We start from the raw sequence: 20,813 nt of genomic DNA, 5'->3' as shown, positions 1-20,813 counted from the left end.
TGTGTCAAAGAGCATGATGAAGGGGATATTGCTGCAGTCAGCTCTGGAAAATACAATTTGTCACCACTGAAAAGAGGAAGTGGGTTGGAAGAATGGAGCTAAAGGGAACACTCTGGCCAGGGCCTTGTCAAGGATCCCCCAGTCAAGCTCTCTCAGGAAGAAAAAAAAAAAAAAAGCTAGAATAACAATAGCATCTCAAGGGAAGAAGAAGCTTGTCCTGTGACAAAACAATCTAATACCATCTCTGACTTCCTCTTTGGTTCTGCCAACATACAGTCAGCTGCTGGGATGGAAGCAAGGGTCAAGAATAGTGGGGAAACTAAGTCACAGAAGGCAGTATCTAATGTGGGCCCCATAGAAGGCTCTGGACACAATCTTGTGTGCTGGCTGTTGCTGCTCAAAAGAAAAGAGGGGGTGCATTTTTTTAATAATAAATTTATTTTTTAGTGGTGTTCAATTTGCCAACATACAGAATAACACCCAGTGCTCATCCCGTCAAGTGCATTTTTGATGTGAGGTTTCTCCTCCTCATGCCCCAGAGCTGGACAAACAGAAGAGGCACCCCTTCTCCTCCTGGGCATGGGGTGTGTTGCTGTCCTTCAGAATGGACATGCTAAAGTCCCTTCACCACACAGGCCTCCTCCACCCTCTAAAACATAAGTCATCCTCCCCCTCCAAAGACCTAATTCTTTGTTCACCCAAAGGTCTTTCCCCTGTAGGTGTACTCTCAAGGCCCATCAGACATGGCTCATTTTTACCACTGACCTCTCTGGAGCAGGGAAAGAGGGCCCCACTCCCTGGAAGCCCTATTCCCCAGAGCCTTCATCCTGGACAGCTGGGCAGTTCATCTGGACCGTTCTCGAAGACCCAACACACCCTCTACTCTGGCAGACCATGTACCTTCATGCTCTTGGACAAGGAAAAGCCAGCAGGGCCTCTGACATGGAGTGAGGGGGCAAAGGGACATAGCCCTGACACTAACAGGGTCTGCCACAACTTCTCCAAGCATCTTGGGAGCCTTCTATCTATAATTTCGTAGCCTAGCCTGCTTCCTCTTTCACAGTCTAGAAGCAGAAATTGTCAAAATCCCACAGCACATTCTTCCAATCACAGTCACTTCCTCTTTCGTGAGTGAGACAAGACTTCCCCTCTCATTGCAGAGTGAAGTCCCAGGCCTCTCCAGCACAACATTCACACAGAGTAGGCTCCCTGCCACCACGATGCCTGCACCTGCCTCCCCACCCCGCCTGCCTCTGCCACCCCTGCTGCTGCCCCTGCTGCTGGGCCTCACAGGTGAGTGCCACCCTTAGGGACCGGTAGGCAGGGTGCTCACCTGAGTGCGGCTGCAGTGGTACCTGTTTCCCATTGGCAATGGGGAGGACACTGCCGCTTCCTTTTTTGCTTTTTTTTTTTTTAACATTTTATATTTATTTGACAGATTGAGGGAGCACAAGCTGGGGAGCAGCAGAGGAAGAGGGAGAAGCAGGCTTCCCACTGAATAGGGAGCCTGATGTGGGGCTTGATCCCAAAACCCTGAGATCATGACCTGAGCTGAAGGCAGACGCTTAACTGACTGAGCCCCCCAGGCGCCCCTGCCACTTCCTCTTGAAGACATTTCTCTGAATGTTTTCTTTTACAACAAGGACCTCCCAAACCAATCCCCCCAGAAGGCTTATTACTTAGAGGTGTCATTTCCTTTCCCAGTCAGGTCCAGACAGCATTTACCCCACCAGGCATTTCTCGGTGACGAGGTTTCCCAGCCCTGCCTCACTTCTAAAACTCCTATCACCCTGTGAAGGCTCCATGACCCCCTGTGGCTTGATCTGCAGGACCTGGTGCCATCCTGAGAGAGGAGGCAGAGGTGCAGCATCTGACTCCTGCTGAAAACCCTAGAACCTGGGAGTCAGAGCCACCCTCATTTAAGATAGAGAGGATCATAGATAGGTAGATCAACAGATCACAATTACTCCACATGCCATGCAGAGGGATTAGGAAATTGGGAAGTGGGGAGCACCTGGATGGCTCAGTGGTTGAGTGTCTGCCTTCAGCTCAGGTCATGATCCCGGAATCCTGGGATCAAGTCTCTCATCGGCTCCCTGTGGGGAGCCTGCTTCTCCCTCTGCCTATGACTCTGCCTCTCTCTGTGTGTCTCTCATGAATAAATAAATAAAATCTTTAAAAAAGAAAAGAAAAGAAAACTGAGAAGTGGTACTTTGTAGACATTAAGTATCCCCCAAATCTCAATATCCTAAAATTATATTCTTAATATGGGAATTAATCATGCCTGTTGGCTCCCTTCTTGCCAGACCTAATCCCAGGAGCCTGCAGACAGGTGAAGTGCCCCTTCTCCTCCCACAGCAGGTTGACACCTCAGTGGAAAAGCTGTCCAGGAAAGTGGTTAAAAGCACAGATACTTTTTGAAACAGATCAGTCAGAGTTCAAATCCAAGTTCACCACTTATACCCGGACTTCGGACAAGTTACAAACTTCTCTGTGCGTCCATTTTCTTGTGTGGAAACAGGGATAAATAATAATGCCTTTCGGGGTGGCGCAGCGGTTTGGCGCCTGCCTTTGGCCCAGGGCGCGATCCTGGAGACCGGGATCGAATCCCACATCGGGCTCCTGGTATGTGGAGCCTGCTTCTTCCTCCGCCTGTGTCTCTGCCTCTCTCTCTCTCTCTCTCTGTGACTATCATAAAAATAAATAAATAAATAAATAAATAAATAAATAAATAAATAAATAAATAAAGCCTTTCTCACAGAGTAGTGGCGGGAGCTGAAGGAGTCAGTTCTGTATGTGAGTGCTTAGAGTGATGTCTGGTACACAGAAGGGTCTGTGGAAACTCGCTGTCAAATCCTTCTAGGGTTTAATGAAGGCAAATATGAACACATAAAATGACAGTCCTGCTGATTCTGGCCATTATAGCACTCACTCCGTGTCCTTGACAACCCATGTCTTCATTTAAAATTCACAGCACTAATGGGGAAAGGCTTGACCCATCCTGCTTGACAGAGGAAACTACCGAAGCCCAAGGATGGAGGGGAAGGAGGGAGGGGCTTCCCCCAAACAGCCGCAGGTTCGTGCGTCCTGGGATCTGGCCTGGAGCCCACATCAGCTTGACTATAGATCCAGGCTCCAGGCCTTAAGGCACAGTCCTGAGTGTTTTTCAAAGGTTCCCAATTTCAGTCTCACAACAAAGTTGTAAGAGAAGTCCCCTGGGCCAGGCTGGGGACAGTGGAGCTAAATTCTTTTTCCCTCCAGGAGTGGCAGGTGAGGTGGAGCTGCAGGTGATCCAGCCTGAGAAGTCAGTGTCACTCCCACCTGGAGAGACCCTCACTCTACGCTGTACCCTGACTTCCCTGATCCCCATTGGGACGGTTAGGTGGTTCAGGGGGACAGAGTCAGGCCGAGAGTTAATCTTCAGCTTCAGAGGAGGCCATTTCCCCCGAGTAACAAATATTACAGATGCCACAAAGAGAAACAACGTGGACTTTTCCATCCGCATCAGTAATATCACCCCAGCAGATGCCGGTACCTACTACTGTGTGAAGTTCCAGAAAGGAAACCCCGATGTGGAGTTGAAGTCTGGACCAGGCACCAGGGTGTTCGTACATGGTAAGTCCAGATTCCTGAGAACCCAGCCCCTTGTTCTAAGACAAATCACAAACTCCAGGCTCTCAGCCCAAGGCTCTCCCTTTGTTAACCCTGTGTCAAAGTTGAGGACAGAAGATGGGGATAGTAAGAAATCACAGCACAGGAGCAGAGTGAAACATAAACCCAGGGCTCCTAGCAGTAGAATCCTACCCTTTAAAATCTTACATTTTCAGGATCCCTGGGTGGCGCAGCGGTTTGGCGCCTGCCTTTGGCCCAGGGCACGATCCTGGGGGCCCGGGATCGAGTCCCACGTCGGGCTCCCGATGCATGGAGCCTGCTTCTCCCTCTGCCTGTGTCTCTGCCTCTCTCTCTCTCTCTCTCTCTCTCTCTCTATGACTATCATAAATAAAAAAAATAAAATAAATAAAATCTCACATTTTCAAAAGCCACAAATTAGAGTGGAAAGCAGAGTGAGTAAAATTATAGGCACCAGGGCCAAATGGTCTGGATTCAACTTTTAACTGCCATTTTCAAGCTGTGTGACTTTATTGACTTTTTTAAATTCTCTGTGCCTCCATTTCCTCATCTGTACGATAGGGATAATAATAGCACCTCATAGATATGTATGAATAGTACAAACATAAATGAGTTTATAAATGTAGAACAGTTAGAAAAGCACCTGTAACATAAGTATTGCGTTAGTGTATATCATCATTATTTGGAATATTAAAACAACTTAAAAGCATAATCTTAAAGGCATGGAAACATGGATTCACAGAAACAAAGAATGAAAGAATTATTGAAGCAGAAAATCATAAAAATAGTATTTGGGGATATGGACTATGTAATCCTTATACTTCTTTACTTTTGCTCTTGTTTTTTTAAGACCTGTATATTTTTGGATTTGGTCCAGGCGGATAGAATGGTGGCTCAAGACAAAGTTCACAAGACTCTAAGCAGCATCCATACAGGGAAGCCTGGGAAGCAGAGCAGTTAGTTTAGGCCTGTTTTACTAATGACTTAATGATTGTGTTGTTTTCTCTGTTAAAAATTAGTGTAATAACTTACTCTAACAAAACAGAATAGAAACATACATCAACAGAATTTTTTAATTACAACTTTAGCACCTCAGGGCCATGGAGAAGCAAAGGGAATTAGTAGGCAGTCTTTTGAGACAAAGAGAAGATCATATGATTTTTAAGAATTGAAAATAAAAAGCAACTTGTATGCAAACCATTTGAATGAGATCAGCATGAGATGTATATAGGGAACATTAGATGCTAGAAGACGAAGAGTGGTGCCTTCAAAATACTTAAGGAAAGTGATGTCCAACTCAAAATTCTAGAGCCAGCCAATCTGTTGAATTTGTGACATCACCAAGAGCTACCTTTCAATGTATCCTTTCTGTTTTACCAAGATAAAAGGTAAACAAAGAAAAGTAAGAATGGGAACCAGAAATAGAGGACTGGAGACTCCAATATAAGAGATGTGAAAAGAGGCATAGGAATAGCCAGTAGGTCATTGTAGAACAGGAGGACTGAGGGCTTTAAGAGGGACATCTCAAAAAGACTGAATTGCTAGAACATTAGTCTTCAAACTCATGCCCACCACTTTTTTTTTATAAATTTTTTTTATTGGTGTTCAATTTGCCAACATACAGAATAACACCCAGTGCTCATCCTGTCAAGTGCCCCGCTCAGTGCCTGTCACCCAGTCACCCCCAACCCCCACCCACCTCCCCTTCCACCATCCCTAGTTCGTTTCCCCGAGTTAGGAGTCTTTCATGTTCTGTCTCCCTCTCTGTTATTTCCCACTCATTTTTTCTCCTTTCCCCTTTATTCCCTTTCACTATTTTTTATATTCCCCAAATGAATGAGAACATATAATGTTTGTCCTTCTTCGATTGACTTATTTCACTCAGCATAATACCCTCCAGTTCCATCCACGTTGAAGCAAATGGTGGGTATTTGTCGTTTCTAATGGCTGAGTAATATTCCATTGTATACATAGACCACAGCTTCTTTATCCATTCATCTTTCGATGGACACCGAGGCTCCTTCCATAGTTTGACTATTGTGGACATTGCTGCTATAAACATAGGGGTGCAGGTGTCCCAGCATTTCACTGCATCTGTATCTTTGGGGTAAATCCCCAGCAGTGCAATTGCTGGGTCGTAGATGCCCATCACTTCTAATATCATTTAAGATTAAAGTATTAAAAAAAATTAAAAAATAAAAAAAAGATTAAAGTATTAGCCAATGCTTTCAGAAAGAAGAAAACAGTAGAAAGCATACAAATTATAAAGGAAGTAGAAAAACTATCTCTCTTTGTAGATGATATGGATTCTGGAAAATTTAGTGGACTCAACATTAAGCTATTACAAACTATAAGATACTTTAGTAATGTGGCAAGTTATAAAATCAATAAACAGAAATAAATAGACTTCATATAAGCAAACAAAAAAACAGTTAGAAGATATAATAAGACAGATGATCACATATACAATATCAAATTTAATACTTTGGGCACTTTCTACCAAAACAGTGATTTACTTGCCCACAAAAAAATCTGGGCAAATTATATGAAATAATGGTTGACAGGATATTGGACGACAGGCAACAAAGGACAGTGATCCATGAGAGATGAGAGACAAATGATGTGGAACCCAAGTTTGCCCTCCAGCTTACTCTCTGAGAAAGCTTCCATGCCATCATGCAGGAAGAGAAAACTCAAATGGAGCACGGAGGTCTCTTCGAGTTGACAGAGGGAGCTAGAAGTCCAAGGAGGGCAAAGTGGCTGGAGTTTTCAGAGGAGAGCACTGAAGATGAGAAAGATACACAGAGAAAGAATCCCAAAGATCTTGAGTATTTGGCAGAAGAGTATGTCCATGAGGACATACATACATATGTACATAGCCTCAAGGGAAAATATCCCTGGAGCTCACACAAGGCTATTCCTGTACCTATTCCCACCAACCTGAGTGAAAAACGTCATAATGTATGGGGCATCTGGCACAGTATGCAGGAGAAAACAGCTATAATCTCAGATTTCAACACTCCTCTTTCAATAACTGGCAAAACAAGAAGGCAGAAAAATAACTAAATATGTAGAAGCTTTGAACATCATTATGAAACAACTTAAGCCAACTGACATTTATAGAACACCTGAGCCGCAAACAGCAGAATACACATTCTTTTTGACTGCAAAGGTAACATTTACCAAGGTGTACCATATCCTGGTCCATAAATTGTCTCAGTAAGTTTAAAATGAGTCAAGTCATACAAAATGTTTTCTCACTGAGATTATATTGATAATAACAAGATAATCTCTGGAAAATCCCCAGACATTTGGAAACAAAGTGATACACTTCTGAATAACATGTTATGAAAGGAAGAATAAAAGGAAAATGAGAGCATTCTAAACTGAAGGAACATAAAAGTACAACATACCAAATTTGTGGATGCAGCCAAAACAGTGTTTAGGGGGAAATTTATAGCACTAAATGGACAGAAGAAAAGTTTCAACTCAGTGACCTTAGAAATTAGAACAAGAAGAATGAATGAAACCCAAAGTAACCAGAAGAAAGGCAATAATAAAGAACAGAGCATAAATCAGAAGTAGAAAATGGAAAACTAGGAGAAAAATCAATAAAACCAAAAGCTGTTTCTTAAGAAAATCAGTAAAATTTATAAACTCCTAGCCACACAGCCAGCCAAGAAAAAAGAGGATGCAAATTACCAATATCAAGACTGAGAGATGGGATGCTAGGCTGGCTTAGTCAGAAGAGTAACTGTTGATCTCAGGGTCATGAGTTTGAGCCCCACCTTGGGTGTAGAAATTACTATAAATAAATAAACAAACAATCAAACTTAAAAAAAAGAGAGAATGAGAGAGTTAGCGTCCCTACAGACTCCACAGATATTAAAAATATTATAAGGAAACTTTATGGAAAATTTTATACCTATAAACTCAACAACTTAGATGAAATGGACAAATTCTTTGGAAGACACAGACTACCAAAGGTCACTCAAGAAGTCAGTAGCCTGATTTTTGAATTTGTGGTTTAAAAACCTTCTCACAACAACAGTCCAGGCTCAGATGACTTCACTGAGGAACTCGATCAAACATTTAAGAAAGAAATACGAACAATTCTACACAAATTATTCCAGAAAATTGGAAAGAGAATGATACTTCCCAATCAATCTTTAAAACCAGCATTACTGTGATACTAAAACCAGATAAAGAAAACTTGAGATCAATATTTCTCATGAATGTATAATTATTATAAAGCTACAAAAATCATACAGTGTAGTATTGGCATCAAGGTAGACAAGTAGATAAGGGTGCCTGGCTGGTTCAATCAGAAGAGCATGCAACTCTTGATCTTAGGGTCATGAGTTTGAGCCCCACACTGGGTGTAAAGATTACTAAAAATAAACTTTTAAAAAAAGATAGACAAATAGATCAATGAAAAAGAACAGATTCATATAATAATATATAGTCAATTGATTTCTTTAAAAAAAAAAAAAGTAAAGGCAACTTCATGAGGAAAGAAGTCCTCAACAATAGTGGTGATTCAATTGGAACATTAGTAAGCAAACCAATGGAACAGAATTTAAAAATCCAGAACAGTTCCTCCTACCACATACCAAAATTAATTCCACATGGGTCAGATATTTAAATAATGAAACTGTGCAAGTATGATAATCATGTCTGGATTCTTTTGTAATCTGGAAGTGAAGAAAACCTTCCCAACTGTAATTCAAAATGCAGAGACAAAAAGAGGAAAAAATGACAATTTGATCATATTGTGCAAAAAGAAACTTGTTTATGGAGTGGGGGTGTGTGCATATACTATTTTGCAATTTATAACACAGACATAGAATCACCCCTAATGTATATAAAGAGCTTCTAAAATTTTACAACAAGCAACTTTATAGAATTATGGGCAATACATATGAGAAGACAATTTATAGAAAGTGAAATAGAAACATCTCCTAAATATATGAGTATTGTTCAATCACCCTCATATGAAAGGATATGCAATTTAAAACTACATTGGGACACAACTTTTCACCTATCTGGTTGGCCAAAATTCAAAATTGTGACAATACACTCTGTTGGAGGAGCTGTGGGGAAACTGATACTTCCATATATTGTAGGTAGAAATTCAAAATTATGTAAGTCATAAGGAGGTGGATTTGGCAATATTTAGCAAAATTACATATTAGATATACTTATTACATGCTTATACATTACCCTGTGACCTAACTATTCCACTTCTAGAAATGTATCCCAAAAATATACTAACATAAGTATAATGTTTTATGGTTAGGCTCTTGGTTACAACACTATGTATAAGAATAAAAGACAACCTGCTAAATAAATTATGGTAGAGTCACACAATGCAGTACTACAACTTTAAAAAGCCCTGAGAAGAAGTCAGCACTTTGCTTCAGCATGACCCACAGGATATCATTAAACAGGAAAAGTAATGTGAAGAATAGTGTGTGGAGCACACTATCTTTTATGTTAAGAAGAGTGGGAAATACAAGCATATCCATATTTGATCGTATTCTTTTAAAAGAGGAAAAATCAAAATGTACTTTTAAACATTTACCTATAGGGGAGGAAGGCAGTAGGGTAGAAGGGACAGGGATGAAAGTTAGACTTCTCTGACTGTACTTTGAGGTTTTGATTTTATAAACATTGCACATTTTAAATAATTAATAAACAAAATTTAAACATTTCTGAATATCTAGATTACTAAATCTAAAATTTAACTAATTAATCTAACTATATATTGATGGCTTAACCAGATAAAGAGAAGTTATTTCAAGAGACTTTAAAACATAGGGCTTTAGGGGCATCTAGGTGGCTCAGTGGTTGGAGTGTCTGCCTTTGGCTCAGGTTGTGATCCCCAGGTCCTGGGATTGAGTCCCACATTGGGCTCCCCCTACAGGGAGCCTGCTTCTCCCTCTGCCTATGTCTCTGCCTCTCTGTGTGTGTCTCTCATTAATAAATAAAGTCTTTTTAAAAAAAAAATAGGGTTTTAGCTTGGACTCACCAAGCAGATCCTTAGACAAATATATGAGTGCAAGGAACCCCAGTAAGGGAGTGGTAAAATCAGTTAGTGAAGGCTGTGTCATCAAGCTCACCACTACTGTGGGTAAATGAAGCTTAATCAGATGAAAACCTATGGGAAGTGATACAGAACATGTCTCAGATGTATCCCTCTTGAAAGAAAAGGTGTTTGGGCTGATTATATACCAATTCCCTCCCAGGCATTGATTGAGAGCTGTTCTCAGAGGATGTTAGATGCCCCATGCTTCATATGCACGGACAACCTTCCATATAATCAATCTTCTGAAAAAGTTTTCAGGAAGAAACATGCATAGACAGGCATGTGGAAGTAGTCTTGAATGCACTGAGGTGGTCAAGCTCCAGGAATTGGGGCATACCTTGGAGAGTGTATATTACATACAGTATGTATCTATATCTCCAATGAAACATATCCTAAGAACAAAGGGAACCAAGAGGAAATCCAAAACTCTATTCAATAATTTGGTAATAATATCTGATATTGGTATTTATAAGTATTATATATGTGTTGAAGGATAAAGCAAATAAATAACTGTGTTGAAGTCCTTAGGAACTGGAATTTTCAGGATAGAGACAGATACCAGGCAGAAATAGAGAAGTTAGGCTTAAAAATTGCACTCTTAAAACGGGATTATAACTATCAGTATTAACCTGTTTAATTGTTTCCCTCCTTAAAAAATACTTACTTCATAGCCCTGTCCTCCAAAAGGACCTGGAAGCAGTGACAACCTAGTAGTAATGAGCATCACTAGTACATAGATTATGGTCTCTAGCACTTTCACAAAAAACACCCAGGGCTATATAGGGCAATGACCGATTCCAGATCTTGGACAGAAAATGTGCAAAATTAGCCTGGAGTATTTTGTTGTGTGAAAAGCAAGTAAACTATCAATGTCTACTGAAATTATTTAAAAAGACTCAGGAACTAACTTAAAGGAAGCTCCCATTGGCCAAAGATGAGATGATTTGAGCATTAAAAAGAATAAAAATCACAGTAGATTGACATCCATCAAAAATGTTTAAAAATTATGATTTTATAATGATACAAAAATAAAAGAAACTTCATTACTCACCTTTGGGGGTTACTAAGGCACCAACCCATTTTTCCAAAATCCAAAAGACAGTAAGCAAAGGCATTTTCCCTGCCTTTCCTATATGGACTATATGTCAGAATAACCAAAAATAGTTGAATGAAAAAAATAATTTCAACTGATACCAACAGAAGGAATGGTAGCAATAGTCAGCCACCAGTGCATAACTCCTGGTGGAATGATGGATCAAGACAATAATTACCTACGTTTGTTAAAGACATTAGGCTAAAGGCTGGTAGAGAATTTCATCACAGACAGATCAATCTGACAACACCCAAAGCCACTAATCAATCTGCACACTATAAAAAGAGGCAGCGGGGCCCCTGGGTGGCTCAGTGGCTGAGTGTCTGCCTTTGGCTCAGGTCGTGATCTCAGGTCCTGGGATCGAGTCCCACATTGGGCTTCTCGTGGGGAGCCTGCTTCTCCCTCTGCCTATGTCTTTGCCTCTCTCTGTGTTTCTCATGAATAAATGAATAAAATCTTTTTAAAAATAAAATAAAAATAAAAAGATAGAGCCAGATATTATATACCTCTTAATTAACCACCTACAAGGTGTTCTTGCCAAAATTGTGAACCGGGATCTAACCAACTAGACCCTTTAGATCCAACTGTAGGCAAAATATGGGAGAGAGAGGATTGTTTCAAATGATACAACAGAAGGGGCTCCTGGGTGGCTCAGTCAGTTAAGCTTCTGCCTTTGGCTCAGGTCATGGTCCCAGGGTCATGGGATTGAGCCCTACCTACATCAGGCTCCCTGCTCAACTGAGAGTTTACTTCTCCCTCTGCATCTGCCACTCCCCCTGCTTGTGCTTTCTCACACTGTCTCTCTGTCAAATAAATAAAATCTTTTTTAAAAAATATGATACCACAGAAATATATGCCAGAATGTGGAAAATTCTGCAGGTTTTTCCTGCAGGCTTGGGTTTTTCAACAAATAAATATTAAGAAAAAATAAGAGGAGGGGCTCCAGCTGGCTCAGTCAGTAGAGCATGCGACTCTTGATCTCAGGGTCCTGAGTTAAGCCCCACATTGGACATGGAGCCTACTTAAAAAAAAATAAAATACATAGCAACAAAATGTAACATGTGATCTTGTTTACATCCTATTCAAACAAATCAATTATAAAATGATATTTGTGATAAAAGCAGGAAAATTTGAATGCTGGAAAGTATTAGATAATAATAAGAGAATTACTATAAAATTTTAAGTATGATAATGGATTTTGATTATGTTTAAAAAATAACTCCTTTTTTTTTTTAGAGAGAGAGAGAGAGAGCATGAGTGGCAAGCAGAAGGGGCAGAGGGAGAGAGAGAATCTAAAGATCTTAAGATGGCTCTATGCCCAGCGCGGAGCCTGACTCATCTCATGACCCTGAGATCGTGACCTGGGCCAAAATCAAGGATCAGAGGCTTACCCAACTGAGCCACTCAGTCAGCCCTTATACTTTGTGTTTTAATAAAGGGTCTTTTTAAACCCAAGCCTGTATAATTTCTGAAAAGTCCTTGTACACTCTCAGGTATTCATGTACCCTAAACGGAAGTTCACTACACTACTTAGCAATATCAAACATACTGGGAGGACTTATCTGGCAGAAAGTTTAGGGATGAATTTGTCATAGATTCATTAAAACTAAGCAAATAAAAAGTATAGGACAATTAGGGGCACCTGGATGGCTCAGTCAGAAGAGCATGCGACTCTTGATCTCAGGGTCATGAGTTCAAGCCCCACATTGGATGTAGAGATGACTTCAATAAATAAAAACTATTAAAAAAAAGAAAGATATAAAAACTGGGTTCGGGGGGAAGTTGTGCAAGAAAGGAAATGTAATAATGATATATTACATGGCCCAGTTGTGAACAATACTTCTTTGGTCATAAAATATAAATGCTGAATACTGATAAGATAAAAGATTTTGATGTGTCTATTATAGGAAGATGTAAGGGAAGGAAGTGTGACTGTTTGGTGGAGGGAGATATATGAGAGTTAAACCATCATCTTCCATAGTAGTAGGTCTATTCATAATATATAAAACTGATAAAAAAGACAAATAATGGTATAAGCATCTTATTTAGAAACACAAAGAGGGGGCACCTGGATGGCTTAGTTGGTTAAGCATCTGACTCTTCATTCCAGCTCGGGTCATGATCTCAGGTTCATGGGACTGAACCCTGCGTCAGGCTCCATGGTAAGTGTGGAGCCTGCTTGAGATTCTCTCTCTCCTTCTCCCTCTTGCCCCTCCCTGCTCACACTCATATTCATTCTCTCTCTCTCTCTCTCTCTCTCAATAAAAGGGAAAAGAAAGAAAGAAGAAAGAAAGAAAGAAAGAAAGAAAGAAAGAAAGAAAGAAAGAAAGAAAACAAAGAATCAGCTAAAATACTTAAAAGTGGTTGGTCTGCACATTTTTTTCCTAGGAGAGGAGGCAAGGGATCTGATTTTTTTAATTCTATACCTTATATGACTTTTTAAACAATGTACTTTGGGAAGGAGGGGAGGGAAGGAAGTTGGGGAATGACAATTTGTGATTTGCATTTTAACACTATTGCCATGGTCTGATGTTGAGTGCAGACAGCAGGGTTGAGAAGCAGTCAGTGAGGCCAGTTGGCAAACTGTTAATGGTAAGAAGTGTCATAATAAAAATTACACAGAGGAGAAGACTGGAGGTGAGAGTTTGGGGTGAGTGGAGCTGGGTGAACCCTAAGGGCAGGTATCGAACTAAAGAGTAACCTGCCATCTTTATTTCTCTCTCTTCTCTCTCAACTTTGCCTCAATCAAAGCTAAGCCCTCTTTTCCAGAGGTTTCTGGCCCCTCCAACAGGACCAGCACAGGCCAGATAGTGAATTTCACCTGCACGTCAACTGGCTTCTTTCCCCAAAACATACACCTGAAATGGTTTGAAAATGGCATGGAGCTTCCCGCCTTTCAGACCTTGGTCTTCCTGCTTGGAGATGCTGCGTCCTACACTATCATCAGCATAGCCATGGTGACCCTTGACTTATCCTCACTCCACTCCCAGCTCACCTGCCAAGTGGCTCACAGTACATTGCAGAGCCCCCTCAGTAGGCACGTGAACATCTCCAAATTCCTCCAAGGTAAGGATCCCCCCCCCCACCCAAATGGCCAACCCTTGCTGACCACTACAGGTTCCGTTTGGAGCACTTCACCTGCCTCCTCCCATTTATTCTTCATCAAACCTCTTGTAAGATAGGTATGAGGTTCCCTATCTTATAGGACCATCCTCTTCTTACAAGATGCCATGGTTAGGTACTTCTCTTTCAGAGCTCCCTTTGCTCTCTTATATTTGGGAGGTGGAAGTTCATTCATTCATTCAACAAGTGTTTACTCAGCATCTGCTATGTGGCAACATTATTCTAGGTGCTGAGGATTCCATGGTAAACAGAACAGACCTAATTCTGCTCTACCAAGTTCACAGTCACATAAGCCCCATCAACAAGATGCAAAAACTATACAGTTCTAACTTTTTCCTAAGATTTACTTATTAGAGAGAGGAGAAGCAGAGGGAATAGGAGAGAGAAAATACCAAGCAGACTCTCTGCCAAGCCCAGAGTCCGATGAGGGGCTCGATCTCACGACCCTGAGATCATGACCTGAGCCAAAATCAAGAGTTGGATGCTTAACCAACTGAACCACCCAGGTGCCCCATATAGTTCTAACTTATAATATGTGCTATGAGAGAAAATAACTGAGTATTAAGATAAATGAAAACAGGAGAAATATAGTTTACTAAGGAAATGCCTTTTTGGAGGAGCCACGGCAAAAAGATGAAAGGGGGTCCTCCAAGGAAAAGATGGAATGTTCCAGGCAGAGAAAACAGGGTGTGTAAAGGCCTTGTAATGGGGGCTGGAAGCGAGACATGCCAGAGCAGAGTGGAGGAAGAGATCCATGTGATCAGAGCTTAGGGAAGCAGGGTGTGTGGAGAAGGAAGAGGCTGGAGAGAGAAGCAGGGACAAGACCACACAGCGCTTCAAGCCACAGCAAGGAAATTTCCCCCTATTGCATTGTCCCTGCAAATTCCTAACACTATGGTGTAAACCAACACACCACCATCGCTTTGCTGCCAGTCGTTGGATTTGAAACCCACCCTGATATCAGGGGAGAGGACAACACAGGAAGGAAATCACCCTCACTGGCCTTCACAAGGGTGTCTGCAAGGGATCTGCGCTCTCCTCAGTCACCACCCCACAGCAACCTCAGAGTGCAGAGACCCCACTCACCTCCTGTAGATGGGCACATCCCTTTCAGGGCTCTGGAGCCCCACTGCTCCTTCTCTGTCTATTCCAGCCAGAGCAAAGCAAAGAGAAAACCCATTAACAGCATCACGGTCTCCACAGCAACCCTCCTCCTCACTGGAGACCATGTTTAGTACCAAGGTAAAGAGTTTAGCTCCTCATTTTGGAAATGCCTCCCTCCCTAAGTAGTAGTTTGCCCTTACATAGCCAAAAGATACCAGAGAATAAATAAATAAATAAATAAATAAATAAATAAATAAATAAATAAGGATACCAGAGAGTTCCAGCCTGGAAATGGAATTCTAGCCTCCACCTAGAGCATCCCAAAGAAGCTAGGTGTCCCTGCTTCATGCAGATGATGAAATCAAGTTGCAGGGAAGTAAAATGACTTGTCCAAGGTCACGTGACTTTTAAGTTCATGAGATGGAATTTGAACTCAGTAATACGCCTTTTGGATGACCATGTCAGACCTCCCACACAACACAGAGATACCAGAGCAAGGCAGGGTCCCCCTTCCCCAAGAAAGGTGCTTTCATCATGGTCAGTACAAGATGGGCATTGTGCTGCTTTCTGCACTCTCTCCAAACCCCTGGTTCCCCGTCCTTCCCTATATCAATGAAGAGACACCCCATCAACCCAACCATCTAAGCCAGAGACCTATTTTACCAAATCTATCACAAGTTCTACCAAATAGACTTCTCACGTCTCTCTGACCTCATCCATTTTACTGCCACTGCCCAGATTCATCCCCAAGTTCAAGTCAACATCATCCCTTACCTGGTCATCATAGCCCCTTCTCTCATATCTACCATTACCCTTGACAGTGTAGCCCCCAAGTTCCCAGCAGTCAAACGCATTTTATAAAGGAAGCAGGTCTTGTCCCTTCTTTGCTTAAAACCCTTTGCTGGCTCACCACTGCTCTTACAAAAATAAAACAAAATAAAATCCTTATCAGCATGTTCAACAAAAATCTTTAAACATTTTTTTCATATACCCCGAGATAATTGTGAAGAACTATGTAGTTCCTTATATATTTTAAGGTAACATCTAAAATAGTTCATCACGAGATGCCTGGGTGGCTCACTCAGTTAAGCATCTGCCTTTGGCTCAAGTTATAATCCCAGGGTCCTGGGATGGAGTCCCACATTGGTTCCCTGCTCAGTGGGGAGCCTGCTTCTCCCTCCCCCTCTGCCCCTCCCCCTGCTCCTGTTTTCTCTTTCTCTCTCTCTCTCTCTTTCCCTCTCTCTCTCTCTCTTAAATGAATAAAATCTTAGAAAATAAAATAAAATAAAATTGTTCATCACAGACTTAAATAGTTGCAAGGGCCAGAACCCCTGGGATATTTATTTTTTTAAAAAAGGATTTTATTTATTCATGATAGACAGAGAGAGAGAGAGAGAGAGAGAGGCAGAGATACAGGCAAAGGGAGAAGCAGGCTCCATACCAGGAGCCCGATGTGGGACTCGATCCCAGGACTCCAGGATCACGCCCTGGGCTGAAGGCAGGCACTAAACCACTGAACCACCCAGGGATCCCCCTCCCCTGGGATATTTCAAATGTTACATCTCTCTGAAATGTTCAATGGAAAAGTAAAGTCATATTGCTTTGATTTCCACCATCATCCATTACAATAGACATAAACAAGCTCTTCTTGAATAATCAGAAATTTTATAATTTTCTTTTCACTTCCTAAATTTGTATTTCCATTCTAATTCCTGGGGAGAACTTTATCCTACTGTAACTAAATTCTATATTTGAAAGTCCTTATTGACCACATCATCATACATATCATAGAGAACTATGAGAAAACATAGAACTACCACAAATATATATGCATTGAATATTCTATATAATGAATTGTATATATAACTTGTTATATAGAAAATTCAATATATATATATAAATTGAATTTTTAAAATTGTTTCTTATGACCATAGGCTCTAAGTGTTAAAAAAAATTCTTTTGGATTGAATTGCACAATCGATCAAAACAATCTAAGTATCTGACAGATTTTGACAAACAATCATCAAAATAACCACTAAAATGTTATCGGAGATGCAGCTCAGTGAGCAAGATGGGGGAGGTTATGATGCTTTGATTAAAGTAGTCATTCTAGCCAGCAAGATTTTGAACTGTCCCTTTATTTTGTGTCCCAGAGTGTCACCCAAGGTCACTGCACCAGAGGTAGATTTGGGATGTGTGGCAGGAAGGTCTTCCCTCTGCAACACTGGGAGAAGGACTGAGGAACAGGAGCAAGAGGCAGGAGTAGGCATTCTCAGGCAGATCAATTTCAGGAAAGAGTCATGTGAGGGCTCAGGAGCTGGAAATTAATTGTCTTAAACTACCAATGTATGGGCTCCTTAGGATGTTGTTATGTGCCCCCAGGAGCAAGTGTGTAGGACCAGTAAGTGCAGATAGTCTTCATGGCCAGGGGCTATGAATTTGGCTTCATCTCGCTCATGCTCACCCTCACTCATTCTGATCATTTTTCTGCCCTTGGACACGCTAGGCTTCACCTCAGGACCTCTGCCCATGCCCTTCCCTCTACCTGAGAGGCACTTCCCTACATGTGGCCTCTCCCAGAGCCTTCCTTCCTCTGGCCCTCCACCAGTCCCTTTGCCTAATGTTCCAGTTAGCAGGACTGCATAGCAAATTATTCCCAAACATATTCCAATGCTCTAAACTTACTCCAAATCTCCCAAATTATTATGCTCACATATTCTGTAAGGCAAGAATTTGGAGAGGGCCTAGCAGAGATGGTTTATCTCTGCTTCATGATGTCTGGGACCTCACCTCAATGATTACAGGGCTAAGATCATCTCAAAACTGCTTCGCTAACATGCCTGGCCATTGGTGCTGGCTATTGGCTTGGGGCTTCTGTTCTTTTTGACATTGGCCTCTCCTGATCATCTTTCCATGTGGGTTAGTTTGAGCGTCCTTGTAGCTCCAAAAGTGAATGTCCCAAGAGTCCCAAGTGGTAGTCACACCAACTTTGATAACCGTCCTTTGGAAATTACAGTGTCAGCTCTGCTATACTCTTCATCAGGCAGTCACAAAGTCCCACCCAGGTTCCAGGGCAGAAGTAGACTCCCTTTCCAATGGGGAATGGCAAGGTTCTGGAAGACATGTGGGGACTTGCTGTGGCCATTTTTGGAAAACACAATCTGCCACATGCAGTTAACTCCTATTCATCTCTCTTATTTCTGCTGAAAGGTCACTTCTTTCAGAAACTCTTCCCTAATATGCCCCATCTCCAGACCAGGTCAGGTGATCCTGTGTAGGTTCTCAGAACCCGTATGAGGATCATGTCCCTGATTTTCTCCTTCTATGTCCTTCATAGAAGAGCAGGAGCTCTGTGAGGCAGGGATAGTCTTGCTTGCTGCTGTATCCCAAGAACCAGGGTTGGAAAGCTAAGGATGCTCCTTGAGCATCTTTTGCTTGAGGGAAGGAAGGAACAAAGGAAGGGCTGTTGTTTCAGTTATACCCACAGTGACTATATCAGCACACCAGGTTCCAAGCCTTCAGCTGGCCATACTCACTTGCCACATCCAAAGGTTCTACCCTGAAGTCATACAAAGCACCTGGCTAGAGATGAACAGAGGCCTTAAGGCCTGTGAGGCTTCCGTGCTCACCAAGAACCCAGATGGCACATTCAACCAAGACAGTCATATCCTGGTCTACACCTCTGAGGACAAAGCACAGTTCACCTGCCAAGTGTGGCAAGAGGCCCAGCCACCGGTCCAGGCCAGCATGCAACTGAGTGAGTTCAGAGGTGAGCCAGCATGTTGGGGTGAGTGGGGGAGGGGGGAATAACCAAGCAGTGAAAGGTCCAGACCTGGACACCAACAGGCCAGGTTCATAAGATGGTTCTGCCATGTCTGTCATGCGTGACTTTGAGGAAGTCACTTCACCTTCCTGTAACTCAGTTCCTTCATCTATAAAATGGGACAGGGCAGCCCGGGTGGCTCAGTGGTTTAGCACTGCCTCCAGCCCAGGGTGTGATCCTGGAGACCCAGGATCAAGTCCCATGTCGGGCTTCCTGCATGGAGCCTGCTTCTCCCTCTGCCTGTGTCTCTGACTCTCTTTGTATGTCTCTCATGAATAAATAAATAACAATCTTCTTTAATAAATGGGACAGCAATTAGAGCAACCTCAGCTGAGGGTGCTATTTGGTCCCAGAGGCTGCTGCCTGCTTTCATCACCCAGCTGGATCCTGACTGCACACTTCTGGCACCAGCTCTTCCAGTGAATAGCTAAATTCATCTGAACTATCTTCCCCCATTTTCACCCACCCTGTCCAAAGCCGTTGGGATTCAACAATTACCAAGCACCTATTAGGGTGCTCTCATTTGATACCGAGACATCCTGAGGTACGTGTTATCATCCCCATTTTAAAGATTATGAAACGAGGCTTAGAGAGGTGAGGGGATTCCTTCTCCGGCTGAGTCTTAAGACCAGAGTCTGAGGTGAGGCTAGGCCTGCCTAAGGGTTGAGAGGTGAGAGCCGGAAGCCAAGTTCATCCCCATATCTTTCCAGAAGCCAGAGCATTCAGCGCCCCCTCTGGGACCCTCATCCTGCTTGGCTGGAAGTTGTTTTCTCTCACTGCACTTTGCACCATCTGTGTCCTCAAGAGGAGATTCCCTTCCAGGTAAGGGGGACCTCAGAGAGAGGTTGGGTTTCCAGGGGCGGGGATACTCCAGGCCAACAGGGGGCACTGTGAGAAGAAGCCATTTCATACTGACCTTGAAGGTATGTGGAATCCAGAGTGTCTCTAAGAACTGTGCCCCAATCCTTTCAATCTTCCCCTCTGCCCCTCACAGTTCCAGGCTGAAGATGCACAAAGATGCAGGCTTCCCTGTTCTGGGCAGGGGTAGCACCCCAGGAAGGATGCTTAATATGGAAACCACACTCTTGAGGTGATCTATGATGAGAAGCCTGAGAACAAGGGCTTTGCCCCAGCTCCCCGCTTCCCCTGCAGGTCACAGGTACCACAAGGCCCTCCACAGTGACACAGGAGCCTCAGTCCCTCCTGTTTTATTTAGGAGAACTGATCCAGGAACAGCACTTGCCATGAAGCCTGCAGCCACTACCAAAGCTTCTCCTGTCCCACCAGCCTCCTGACACCTGTCTAGCACTGGCTGTCCCTCCCTGTCTCCTGCAGCCCACAGAAAGGATGAGAGCCTGGACTGGGAAAGGCTGAGAGGTAGCCTTTCACATCCTATGGACAGCAGTTTCTCTGGGGATTCTGGGCATGAAGTCCATGACCCTGAGCAAGAAACCCAGAAGAGGCAAATTAAGCTCCTATCCAGGGAGGCACACAAACCTGCAATTCTGAAGGCCTCTCCCAGACTCCTCAAGGAAAGCCTGTTGTGCATGAGACCTTTACAGCTCCTTCATTAAAATGTTATAAGAAACATCTATGGCCAATAAACATATAAAGAGATGTCCAATCTCATTAGTAATCGGGAAAAACCAAAGCAAAACCACCCTGAGACACCACTTGGTCCCTACATAGAAAAAATAAAGAAGCCATTGACTCTTTCTCATGTTGCTGATGGGTATGTCAAGTGGCACAGCTGCTTTTGGAAAACAGTTTGGAAAATTTGAACTTGAACATTCACATACTCCATAACCTGCTATTTCTGCCTTTGAGTTATATATATCCCAAAGAAACTCTTTCACATGTGCTCCAGGAGGTATATTCAAATATATATATATATATATATATACATGTTAGCATGGTTTCAAATTAGAAAAACCTGACAAAACAATCCAAAT

At 42.4% G+C, this 20,813-nt stretch overlaps 1 protein-coding gene across 8 annotated transcripts; it reads left to right on the top strand.

The window, feature by feature from the left end:
* Positions 1 to 1,144: 1,144 nt before the first annotated feature.
* Positions 1,145 to 20,577, top strand: LOC112909922 (signal-regulatory protein beta-1-like). Of its 8 annotated transcripts, none has more exons than XM_072736197.1 (6): positions 1,145 to 1,293; positions 3,262 to 3,615; positions 13,563 to 13,877; positions 18,514 to 18,807; positions 19,572 to 19,683; positions 20,078 to 20,577. In XM_072736197.1, exons 1-6 carry the CDS (start codon positions 1,221 to 1,223, stop codon positions 20,154 to 20,156), a joined length of 1,227 nt encoding a protein of 408 aa, XP_072592298.1. In that variant the 5' UTR covers positions 1,145 to 1,220; the 3' UTR covers positions 20,157 to 20,577. The 8 variants fall into 8 exon arrangements, with proteins under 8 accessions (XP_072592298.1, XP_025841889.2, XP_072592303.1 ...); XM_025986104.2 differs by having other exon boundaries at positions 1,163 to 1,293; positions 19,856 to 20,577; XM_072736199.1 differs by having other exon boundaries at positions 1,166 to 1,293; positions 18,538 to 18,807.
* Positions 20,578 to 20,813: the final 236 nt, after the last annotated feature.

The sequence above is a fragment of the Vulpes vulpes genome, chromosome 14, assembly GCF_048418805.1.
Source record: "Vulpes vulpes isolate BD-2025 chromosome 14, VulVul3, whole genome shotgun sequence".
NCBI lineage: Eukaryota > Metazoa > Chordata > Mammalia > Carnivora > Canidae > Vulpes > Vulpes vulpes.
Note: the sequence above shows the minus strand (reverse complement) of the source record. Positions and strands in the feature narration are given on the sequence as shown.

Excerpts from the sequence above, each read along its gene's own strand:
- LOC112909922 (XM_025986104.2), top strand. The coding sequence starts at position 1,221 with ATGCCTGCACCTGCCTCCCCACCCCGCCTGCCTCTGCCACCCCTGCTG. Across the intron at positions 3,616-13,562 it reads CACCAGGGTGTTCGTACATG|CTAAGCCCTCTTTTCCAGAG; the intron begins GTAAGTCCAGAT and ends CCTCAATCAAAG. Across the intron at positions 18,808-19,571 it reads GCAACTGAGTGAGTTCAGAG|AAGCCAGAGCATTCAGCGCC; the intron begins GTGAGCCAGCAT and ends ATATCTTTCCAG.